The following is a 12,120-nucleotide window of genomic DNA, read 5'->3' as shown; positions in this document are numbered from 1 at the left end:
CAGTTTGTCAGGAGAGACATGTGCATGTGTGTGTGCTGCAGCTGCGAGAGAGATGTTTGTGTCTGTGTGTCCTGCAGTCTGTCAGCAGAGACGCGTGTGTGTGTGCTGCAGCTGCTAGAGAGATGTCTGTGTCTGTTTGCGTGTCCTGCAGTCTGTCAGGAGAGACGCGTGCATGTGTGTGTGCTGCAGCTGCTAGAGAGATGTCTGTGTCTGTGTGTGTGTCCTGCAGTCTGTCAGGAGAGACGCGTGCATGTGTGTGTGTGCTGCAGCTGCTAGAGAGATGTTTGTGTCTGTGTGTGTGTCCTGCAGTCTGTCAGGAGAGACGCGTGCATGTGTGTGTGTGCTGCAGCTGCTAGAGAGATGTTTGTGTCTGTGTGTGTGTGTGTCCTGCAGTCTGTCAGGAGAGACGCGTGCATGTGTGTGTGTGCTGCAGCTGCTAGAGAGATGTCTGTGCCTGTGTGTGTGTCCTGCAGTCTGTCAGGAGAGACGCGTGCATGTGTGTGTGTGCTGCAGCTGCTAGAGAGATGTTTGTGTCTGTGTGTGTGTCCTGCAGTCTGTCAGGAGAGACGCGTGCATGTGTGTGTGTGCTGCAGCTGCTAGAGAGATGTCTGTGTCTGTGTGTCCTGCAGTCTGTCAGGAGAGACGCGTGCATGTGTGTGTGTGCTGCAGCTGCTGGAGAGATGTCTGTGTGTGTGTCCTGCAGTCTGTCAGGAGAGACGCGTGCATGTGTGTGCGCTGCAGCTGCGAGAGAGATGTTTGTGTCTGTGTATCCTGCAGTCTGTCAGGAGAGACGCGTGCGTGTGTGTGTGTGCTGCAGCTACTAGAGAGATGTTTGTGTGTGTCTGTGTGTGTGTCCTGCAGTCTGTCAGGAGAGACGCGTGCATGTGTGTGTGCTGCAGCTGCTAGAGAGATGTCTGTGTCTGTGTGTCCTGCAGTCACACCTATTCGTGCTGCAACTGGTGCACCGCCCCACGGTTCGCTCCGTGCTACAGGGGCTGCTCAAGAAGCGCCTCCTGCCCGCCGAGCACTGCATAACCAAGAGTGAGTCCCACACCCACCCACGCACTGACCCGCCCTCATGTGTACTGCACCACAGAGTGACCCGCTCTGACCTGCACTGCACCACGCCGATCCGCACTGACCCACACTGAGTTCTACTGCACCACGGCATGACCCGCACTGCAGCACACATGCCCACGCCGATTCCTCAGGGTACCACGAAGTTGCAGCAGTAACCCACGCAGGGACCTACGCAGCGACCCGCACTGCACCACACAGTGACCCACACTAACCTGCACGGATTCGTAATGTACCATATGGAGTGACCCACACTGCACTACACTGACCTACACACAGTAAACTGCAAGGTGACCCACTGACCTACACTGCACCATGCAAATGACCCACGCACTGACCTGCACTAATCCATCACTCGCTGAGCTGCATTGCACTGATATGAACTGCATTCTACATCGAGTCACAGTGCACAGCACCATTACCCATTCATGGGACATGCACGGTACTCTTAAGATAGGCCCGAGTGCATTTGTGTGTGTGTGTATGTGGGTGTGCGCACATCAATGTATACGTCTGTGTTTGTGCCCCCATGTGTGTATATCGAAATCTTGGGTGAGCAGTGGCCTAGTGGTTAACACACCCAGTTCGATTCCCAGCCACGGCTGACATCAGTGGTGAGAGCCGGTCCTGAGCCTCTCCCCTGTGTTTGTTTTGACTTTACAAAGAGTACCTGGTGCAGCAATAGAAACAACGGCACTGCACTGGGGAGACAAACGGCAGCCTAGGGATTGTACTGTGGCCACGCTACGTCCTCGTGCGCCGTGCAGGCCTTCGTAGTACGTGCTTGCTAATGGCACTTGCCTCCCCCCGTCCCCCACACAACGGTCTGTTAAAGGCTACAAGGGGCCACCCGTGCGCATCTGTATGTCTACATGTGTGTGTGTGTGCTCGTGTGCGTGCGTGTGCACGGCGTGCAGTAAAACGTAACTTCTCATCAGTGGCCGTGTCGTCGGGGAGCGGCCTCAACGGAGAGGACGGCGTGGAGCAGACGGCCATCAAGGTGTCGCTCAAGTGCCCCATCACCTTCCGCAGGATCACGCTGCCCGCGCGGGGACAGGACTGCAAGCACGTGCAGGTTCGTCGTGCCGGTGCGGTGCGGAGCCGCTCGGTAGCGTGCGCGCGCCGGGCGTACGTGATGGCGCGTGGCGAGCGTCGTGTCAAAAAGTGCGCAGCGGCAAAAGTGTGCGCCGTCGTACGAGAACTAGTTGGCCTGTGGTCGAACCGTTGAGAACCCCCCCGCTGCTGCTGCAATACCTTGGGACAAGCACAAGACGCTGAGGCGGGTGTCCAAGTGGGGCGAAGGACTGCGTAACTGAAAAACGTAGTCTGGAACGTGAATGTGCCTTGGGGTGTATTCGTGCGCAGCGTCATGTACTCAGGTGTGCGTGTGTGTTGGCATGTGCTTGTGCTGGCGTGTGCGTGTGCTGGCGTGTGCGTGTACTCACGTGTGCGCGTGTGTTGGCGTGTGCATTTCCCCCATCAGTGCTTCGACCTCGAGTCGTATCTGCAGCTGAACTGCGAGCGTGGCACTTGGCGCTGCCCCGTGTGCAAGTAAGACTCGTGCACACAAAGACAAGCAATCCCTTCCAAAGATTAACACAATTTGCACAATGTAACGGATACTGGCCGAAACACCCAGTGCTGAATAAGTACCTTCTATGATAATTGTTTTTTTGCCCTTCTATCTGGCAACAAAACTGACGCTTTTTTTACAAGGAGTCATGTTTGCATAGACCACAATATCTGCAGTCATAATGCAAACAAAAAACATAACTCTGATAATATGCACTGTCCTTGAAGTTGATTGGTCCACACCTGAGACAGCTTTCCTTAGAGCCTAGTCTCACATGGGTTGGACCAGATGACACCAAAAGGTGTCAGTTTTGTTGCCAGATAGAAGGGTAAAAAAACAATTATATGTTTTACTGACAAATGAGGTTCCAATGGAAGTACCTTCTAATTACTCAATCGAGATGACACATGGCAACATCGCCATCTCGTGTGAAAACGTGGCACGACCCTCCTGATAAGAGAAACACGAGACTCCGTGTGAGGCTTTCCTGGGTAAAATAACCGTCTTAATAATAATAATACATATAGCAAGCAACATTACCATCTGAGGTTGTCAAGTACATTATCAGAGACTAACCAAGCGTCATTCTATCGCAACCACCGTTCACATTTAACTCTGTGCCGTCGTGATCTGTGCTCACAGTAAAACGGCGCTGCTGGAGGGCCTGGAGGTGGATCAGTACATGTGGGGCATCCTGGACGCCATCCGCAAGTGAGTGCTCATCTCACACACACAGACACACACAAAGATCCCCCGTGTAGCCTTAACAGACTGTTGGGGCAAGTGCTGTTAGCGGGCAGCACCTACGAAGGCCGGCACGGCACACGAAGGGGTTGAGTGGCCAACACCACGCCCGGCCGCCTTTGTCTCCCTAGTGGCGATGCTTACACACCGCACCAGGTACGCATTTGAGGCTGAGTCGACCTAGGGGAAGCCCAGGACGGGTTCATATAATCGTCGTTGATGTTGGCCATGAGTGGGAATCGAGCTTGGGTCGCCGGGTTCGTAGCGCACCGCGCTTATTGCTGCACTACCGTTACACACGCACACACACACACGCACACACACACGCACACACACACGCACACACACGCACACACGCGCACGCACTCCACCACACGCCGAGGTGGCCGGGTGGCTCCGGAGGTCAGAGACGCCGAGATTCACCGCGGCTATCACCGCGATTACCACCGGGTCCTCAAGTGTGGTGAGCTGTTGTGTCACAGCCTGGTCACCAGTGACTCTCAGACAGACCCAAAAAAACCGGGTTGAGTGTAATGAGTTGATGATCTTAGTCGGCTCACAAATTACTTACTTAGACACCTGCAGACTCGCATAGAGACTCACAGACCGGGCGCTCAAGTGCTGTGAGCTGATGGTCTCGCTCTGGTCCCTAATGACTGCACCAAAAAACCCATCGCATTCAATTCGGATCTGCGCTCAATTTGGCTAAATTCTCGCTCCGTGTCCCCGTGCCCCTGCGCTCACGGTCCCCCCGCCCCTCCTCGTGCCCGCACGTCCCCCTGCAGCACGGAGGTCGAGGAGGTGACCATCGACCCGACGTGCAGCTGGCGCGCCGTGCCCATCAAGTCGGACGTGCACGTGAAGGAGGACCCCGACGGGCCGCTCGCCAAGCGCTTCAAGCCGACCAGCCCCAGCCAGACGGCGCTGCCCAACGTCCTGGAGACCATCGCCGCGCTGGGCCCCGCCGGATACCCCTCCGAGTACACTCACCAGGGTGAGTGCGCGCACGAAGCCACTCGCGCTCACGCTCACTCACCCGCCTGTGCATTCACCGTGCCACGCTCCTGCAGACCCCTCTACCTGCCTGCCTGCGAACATGTTTACCAACCTGTCTACCTACCCACGTGACACTCCGACTACCCATACACACGATCTCACTTGTCTACTTGCCCACCAACTCACCACCCAAACCACGTACCAGCCAACTCTCACCCTACCCATCCACTCGCCTAAACACTCACCCACCCATACACCCATCCTCTCAGCAGCCCACCAGTTCACTCATCCACCCATCTATCCGTCCACTCACCTGTTGACCCATCCACTCGCTCACTAACTGTATATCTGCGTGGCACCACCATACAGGCAACAGCTACGCTGGCCAGGGCGGTTTTGGAGAGTTCCCGCAAGGTTCTTCGGCAGCACCAGCCCTCAACGACTTCATGAGCGGCCCCCAGCTCTCGCACCCGCCTGATGGAATTCCTGAGCAGGTGGGCCCCTCCAGCCCCAACAGCACTCACCCCAATACCATCACTGACGCTCGCCCATAACCCTGACCTGAACACTATCTGTTGTACGATCCACAACACTGCCACCAACGCAATCACTAACACTATCCCGAACCCAAAATGTTATCCTAACCCTGCACCCGGATTTCCACCTGCTGCCAAATGTAACTCTTTATCCTGACACACTGAACACGGATTCTTTACCTTAATCTTTGTAGTGTGAAACCAGACCCCCCAAAACTAGCCCGCACACGATCCGATTCACTATCCTTAACTATGCATGTCTGTGCCTTCCCCTGTGTGTCTGTGCGTGTGCGCATTCTCCCCTTCCCAGATGTCTCACTCACATCCACATGGCCCCGAGCAGCCCCACAATGCAATGCAGCCGGGTCAGGGCCCACCAATGGGAGGACAGCACCATCAGCATCACCAGCAACAACAGCAGCAGCAGCACCAGCAACAACAACATCAGCAGCAGCAGCAACAGCAGCAGCAGCAACAACAGCAGCAGCAGCAGCAACAACAGCAGCAGCAGCAACAGCAACAACAGCAGCAGCATGGCATGCAGGGCGGCGGGCAGGGGGGCGGCCTGCACCATGGGGGGCCACAACAGCAACCCCAGTCGGCGCCTCCACCGGAGCTGGGTTTCAACCCAGGTCTGGACGGGCCGGGCGGTGGAGGTGGAACCCCAGAGGTCCCAGAACCATCGTTGGATGTGAGTACCGCTATCTCCATCACCCTCCCCTATCCCCCGACTCTTCCGAAACCAAATGAGAGAGGCTGCCGTAATGGGGCAGTAAGATTCATAACAACCGTGTCGGAGACGACCCGACACCGGGCAGACCTAGGCTAGGTACGGGCTTTGAGGCTGTATCTATTGCTCAGGGTCGTTCATAATAATCTTTGTCGGTGATGCCGAGCCGGAACAGCTGAGCTCCGTTATTTGAGGCCAGCGATTCCAGTGTTCCCAAGCGTAGCCCGGCGGCGGTGGTGCAAGCCTACAGGAGGCAGCGAGGGTTGGTGGATGACACACAAATACCCAAACCCGCTGCGGTGCGAGGTTGCCATCTCCTGACTTCTCGGGGTATGGCAGTAGAGCGAGTGGGGTTATTTCCATCTGCATTACGTCTTCACGGGGATTTCTCTGGACATTTCGGTTTCTTCAACGAGTGAGAATTCATGGAGTTGGCCAAACAACCCAATGTAGGCTGCTTCCCCGCTTGTCTGTGGTTTTCTGCGTCGTCTTCTACAACAAAGCCTGTGCAGCGAGTTACAAATTGCTGTGTTTATTTATTAGTTTATTTGAGCGCGTTTACATGACAGCCTGGTCGCCGCATTTATCACGCGTAAAGCACAAGTGCCCCCCTCCAGTGTGCGGCGAGGAATACATGTTGAAGGAAAATGATCAAGCGTTTGGCATTGTAGTTTGAGATTATTCTTTGACAAGACGTTCCACTGCTCGCTGTTGGAGCTCCTGAAGGACGTTTCGTTTTCTTGATGTCAGCGCCGATATCGGAGGTAGAATATGGTTCGAAGGTCGGAGTGGTTTCTTGCTCAAATGCTGTATCATTTATTTGACCAGGAGATCTATTCAACCCATTGAGAGACCCTCTTCTGCAAGGGCAACTTGGTTTCACGCAAATGCGTGTGCAGGAGTGCCTGTGCCATGTCTATAGTTTTGAGCTGTAGTGTGAATTCCACATTCCATTTGTTTACCTCTTTGGAAGTGGCGCTAACTTTATTGCCTTTGGAGGCAATAGAAACGTAAAATGTTTCAACATTGATCGGAGACTTTGTTAACCTTCTGCTTGCAATATGCTTTGTCTGTGTGTGTGCGCAGCTGTTGCCGGACCTGACCAATCCCGATGAGCTACTGTCATACCTTGACCCCTCGGACCTCCCTAACAACAGCAACGACGACTTGCTGTCTCTCTTCGAGAACAGCTGAGCGAGCCCCCGCCCACTTCTGTCCATCTCCCAACCCCCCAACCCTTAACCATGAGCCCTCAGCCCCCTCCCCTCTCCACCTCCCCGTCACCCGCCCCCCCCCCCGTCATCGGCTCCGTGTCCGACCTCACGAACGATGTGCCGGCCGGCGTCACGTGACTGGCCTAGGAACCGACTGCTGACACGTGGCCCGGGCAGGCGGCACGTGACCGTGTGTCTCTGGCTGGCGGTCACATGACGTAAACGGCCGCCTGCTACCCCTGCTCAAACTACCGCGTCTCTGCAATCTTATTGGACAGCTGGGATTATGTGACCAGGAACAGTGACTCTTCGCTCCGCAGATGGAACTCCTGACCGAGCTGCTCGGGTCGGCCTTCGTGGATCACGTGATAGTACGAGAGGAACACACGGGGTGGGGTCGCGTTCTCACCTTCGCTGCGTCTTCCCGAGCCGAGGCTGCCAGGACCCACGCACCCCGCGATGGGCTGTGCTTCCTGAACCCTCCCTCACTCTCTGTGCCCTGCGAACTTAACCCTACCCGTCGTCACCCCCCCCACCACCACCAATGCTTCACCTCCTCACCCGACGATCGCAGCAGCAGCAGCAGCAGCAGCAGCGTCAGCCCCCAGTGGCCTCGCGATCCTCCCGCACTCCCCCGAGCGGCCGCTGCGCGGATTCTGTAAAGCACAAACGGCCACCGCGTGGACAAGAGAAGGCCGCTCAAGCCTCCTCGCCACCCAAACAACGAGGGCACGAGGCAGAGAACAGGGGGAGCAACGGGAGCGGAAGGGAAACGGAGAAACAGGGAGACGGAGGCAGATGGAGAAATGGCGGGGCTGGACAGGTTGGCAGAGGGAGAGAAACCGGGACGACGCGCGCGCGCCGCGCTTGCTGGCGGCAGACATTTTAGATGTGAAGCGTGGGCGGACGAGGGGGACGGACGGCAGCTGTGCCCCAGCCCCCTCGTGCCCATCGCTCCCTCGCCCTCGTCGCTCGCTCGTCCCGCCGCAAGCCGGCGACGTCGACGCAACAGAAAAAGGGATTCGCTTAAAGCACAAAGCCGAGCCGCGCGGCACCACCCGCAGCCGGCAACCCCTTCCGGCCGACGCTCACTTCCCGTGGCTGCCGGCTGCCGCAGTCTGGTGGTGTTGCCCCCGCTCGCTCCTTTGCTCCGTCGATCCCTCGATCCCCTACGACCCCTGTGAAGGGGGCCGGAGGAGGGGGCACTCCTCCCCCCTCCCCTGTCGGTGAATCCCAGGCCCGCAGCCTCTCGTCTGGGCGACTCTCCCAGCCTCTCCCTGCCGCCCCAAGCCAGGGTCTGCACCCCCCTCGTTCCTCCCAGGACAACCCCCGCCCTCCCCCCTGACCCCCCCGCCAGCAAACACTGCAATAACCACATGAATTGGGTGCATGCGCTGCCACTGAGCGCCCGTTATTTTATGAAACTACGTTTTTATTTGGTATATGTTGTATTTAATTTGAAAACCAAACTCGTGATGCTTCTAAATGAAGGTTTTTAATTTTTTTTGTTATTTTATAGAAACTTTTTAGTAATAAATAATAGAGAGATGGGGGGGGGGGGTTCTTTTTTTTTTCACCAAAGGCAAACTTTGTAATGTCGCTAGCCCTGTTTGTGTCGTCGTTGCTGATGATGATGATGATGATGTCGTTGTTGTTGTTATTGTTGTTGTGGTGTGACCGGGCCGTGGCCTCTCAACCCCCAAATCCCACGACCTCCGACCTCCGACCCGCGGTCCGGCCTCGCCCATCCGATTTAGCTAGCCCGGCTTTTACGTGTAACCCCCAACCCCCCCCACTCCCCGTGTTGTTAGTATGTGCCGTGCGTTACGTGACGACCCCCCCCCCCCCTCCCCGGTTACAAAAAGTAAAAAAAAAACTTTAAAAAAATCCCAACGATAGTCATATGTAAATACATGCAGATGCCTCATATCTCCTCTCTTACCCCCCCTCCCACCCCCCTTGTCCACACCTCCAGACCTCACCTTCCAGAGTCCTGACATGGGATTCGGCTCCCTGGCCCGACCCTCTAAGAACCTCCTCCCTCCCCAGGTCTTCCCTGCATGCGTCGTGTTTGTCCTTTCGTGGTAGCGCCCCCCACCCCTTCACACTAACCACGTAGTGCGTGCGTGGGTGTGCGTGCGCGTGCGTGGGTGTGCGTGCGCGTGCGTGGGTGTGCGTGCGTGTGCGTGCGCGTGCGTGGGTGTGCGTGGGTGTGCGTGCGCGTGCGTGTGCGTGCGCGTGCGTGCGCGTGCGTGCGTGGGTGTGCGCAGAGCCGCCTTTACGTTTTCTTTCGTCCCGCCCGATTGGCACGCACCCCCCCCCCGCCCGTTCGTGTCCGCGTGTTGTGAGCCCGTGTTACTCGTGGTAAGGGCAGCTGTACAGACGTTTTGCTGTTACGAGTGGCTAAGTGCCCCCCGGCCCCCGCTGCCCAATCTGTGCCCACCCCTCCCGGCTCGTGACCCACTGAACCCCTTACCCGACAAACATGTGTGATGACCCTGTAACCAACCCGGCACCCCCCCCCATCTCTCCCTACTCCCATCAGCAACAACACCGCGCGTGTCTGTCCACTTGTTGGACCACCTCCGTGCCCCCCCCCTCCCTCTGGTGTGTAAATCTACCCCCCCCCCACCACCACCACCAAATAACAGTCCCTAGACCCCCCCCCCCCACTTTCTCCTGACCTTGTTGTTGGTTTGTCCACACACACACCAGCACGCCTGGGTTCTCTATGGCGATGGCAGCTTACCCATTTCCCTCCCCCCCGAGTTCCAAAAAGAAGATAAAGTTTAAACAATTTAGGGGGGTGGTGGTGTTGGGGCGGGGGGGTGGTTCGAGGTGGGTGGGGGAGTGGCCTGTCGGACACACGTGCTCTGTAACACACAAAACACACAACACCACACACACTGTAACACACACAACACACACGTTCGGGAGAGCGAGCAGAAGAAACGATGCTGCCCGTGTTTTATGGGTGGAGTATTTGGGAGACACGGCGAGAGAGAAAGAGCGGTGGGTGGGGGGGTGACACGTGGCGCTACAGACAGAGAGGGACGCCATGAGATGGGAATTGCCCCCCCCCCCCCCCCCCTGTACAGTGCTGGACCTGGTTCCCTCTGTTGAACCCAATTTTTAGGCTGAGTTGACCCTAAAGGAGACCCCCTCCCCCCAGGCCAGGTTCAGATCCCAGATGTATGTGTGTACGTGCGCGTGTGTGCGCGTGTGACCCACGCCCTCACCCGGTTAATCGTCTGCCATGGGGTACAAAAATGTCCCCATAGCAGCGAGTGTCGTTTCAGCGACCCACCGATCTTCGTCCCTTCCCCCGACTCGTTCCGAGTGGTGCGGCTCCCTCTGTCCACCGATCGTGGCGCCTCCATCCACACACCTGTGTGTGTGTGTGCCCCCTCCTCTTCCTCTCAGTCGGTGTGTGTGTGTGCGCGCGCTCGAGACGTGCATAGCATTACATAGCGGAGTTGGCAAGTGTGGCATTGTGTGTGTGTGTGCGCGCGTGTGTGTGAGTGTTAAAGGCGTGCGAGCTTACACGAGGACTGTGTATGTGTAATTGTAACCGAGTGCGAGGGAGTATTAGGCGTGTGTATTTTAAATAAACGTGAGTGTAATGAAATGTGTGTGTGACTGAGTGAATGCGTGTGGAGCGTAATGGAGCATTTAAGGATAATTGAACGTGCGCTTGTGCAGCCTACAACGGTGTGTGTGTGTGTGATTGTGTACGTATGACTGTTTTGTGTGTTTGTTGAATGTGGCTGTGTGTGTGTGTGTAGCAAGCAAGTGTGTGGGTGAGGACAGGGGTGAGTGCGCATGACCGTGTACCTGAGTGTAAGGTGTGTGTGTGACTTGCGGAAGTAGCTGGCCCCGTGTGTGCATAACTGCGTTGTGTAAGGAGGCTAAGTCTGTGATTGTGAAGGTGTGTGTGTGTCTGAGCGAGTGTGACTTTGTGTGTCGTGCCCTGCCCTCTAACGTGTGTTTCTCAGTCTCCCACACCCATGTACTGTACTGTACTTGCAACTAGCCCATGTGACCACCTAATATTTATCTAATAAATATCAATCTTAGACAAAGAACCCGTCCTGTTGCCATGTTTGCAAGTGATTTTGATGCCTGTTTATTTAGATACTAGCGGGAAGTACCAAGCGTTGCCCGGGCGAAAACAACAACAACCTCTATTCGCCACTAAGTGGCGGAGACGTCACCACGACGCTCGTGCCAGGCTATGCACCTTGAGGCCACATGAAGTGTCGAACGCCCGCTGGCAGGAGGTCACGGGGCAGACCCAGGTGCCACGGGTCGACTGACTGAGATGACCGAGATGGCTGGCTGATGCACCACCTGTGCCCCCTACTGTGCCAACTTGCTGTGCTTTAGCCACCCGGCGCTCCGCTCGTTGTTGTGAGCGTCGCTCCTCCGCCCTCCGTTGTTGCTGGAGGGCGACTGCCTCCAACTGCCCAGTAGCGTCCTTCACGAGCCTCCTCCACTGAGGCCGATCTTGACACCGCTGGTACCAGTCATCGGCAAGTCCACTCAGCTCCACGTCCTCCTGTACCACATCACTCCATCTCTTCTCTAGCCCGTGCCGCGCCCGTTTAGCCCCCTCGATCCGGCCGAACAAAAGCTGTTTAGGCATGCGGGCTACATGTCCCCCCGGGGCCTGCGGCACAAGCTTATTAATACAAATTTTCATTCGTGGCTTAGTGGTAATTAATTGAAGGTGGATGGGTTACCAGCCCCTCACACCCGTCCAGAGCCCCCATTTGGCGCTGGGATAGTTCAACTTCCAAAAAGGATCATAACCCAGATGTTTGCCTCGTCCGGCCAAAATAAGAAAGACCAGCTTAAACATCGCTCTGCTAACAGAAACTTTCAGGAGCGACTCAGCTGATGGTGCTGTGAACTGCCACCCGATCGCTGATCTACTCGGTGGCAGAGTACAGCACATCTGCCTGGTATGAGAGCTCGTGTACCACAAAACTGCTAGCGATGCACATAAGAACCTGGAACACTGAAACCGACACCAATCCCCTGGCTCCCTGTTATGGTAAACATTCTGCCACCAAATATCCAAAGGGACATGCAAACTGCAAGGGAGTTTACACGTGTTCTTGCCAACGAAAACCCAACGATCACCCAGCACCTCGACATTGTACCTCGCTGGGATCACATGCTGTCGCCATCCGAGAAACTCACCCAGATCCGGAAAAAAAACTCGCGAGCAGAGTTAGGAACAAAGTG

General features: G+C 56.2%; 1 protein-coding gene across 5 annotated transcripts in view; it reads left to right on the top strand.

Moving 5' to 3' along the window:
* Positions 1-10,955, top strand: part of LOC133350688 (zinc finger MIZ domain-containing protein 1-like) — a 197,479-nt gene extending 186,524 nt beyond the window's left edge. For 4 of the 5 annotated variants that reach the window (XM_061565321.1, XM_061565318.1, XM_061565322.1 and 1 more), the window contains 8 exons: positions 936-1,041; positions 1,995-2,152; positions 2,561-2,628; positions 3,293-3,361; positions 4,180-4,388; positions 4,760-4,884; positions 5,237-5,617; positions 6,743-10,955. In XM_061565321.1, the coding sequence (XP_061421305.1) occupies positions 936-1,041; positions 1,995-2,152; positions 2,561-2,628; positions 3,293-3,361; positions 4,180-4,388; positions 4,760-4,884; positions 5,237-5,617; positions 6,743-6,850 (1,224 nt within the window). In that variant the 3' untranslated portion in view covers positions 6,851-10,955. The remainder of the gene's footprint in view (positions 1-935; positions 1,042-1,994; positions 2,153-2,560; positions 2,629-3,292; positions 3,362-4,179; positions 4,389-4,759; positions 4,885-5,236; positions 5,618-6,742) is intronic. The other variant, XM_061565320.1, reaches the window with a different exon arrangement.
* Positions 10,956-12,120: the final 1,165 nt, after the last annotated feature.

The sequence above is a fragment of the Lethenteron reissneri genome, chromosome 34 (assembly GCF_015708825.2).
Source record: "Lethenteron reissneri isolate LAM-NWPU_2019-01 chromosome 34, ASM1570882v1, whole genome shotgun sequence".
NCBI classification, from domain to species: Eukaryota; Metazoa; Chordata; class Hyperoartia; order Petromyzontiformes; family Petromyzontidae; genus Lethenteron; species Lethenteron reissneri.
This window is presented reverse-complemented; position numbering and strand designations above follow the sequence as displayed.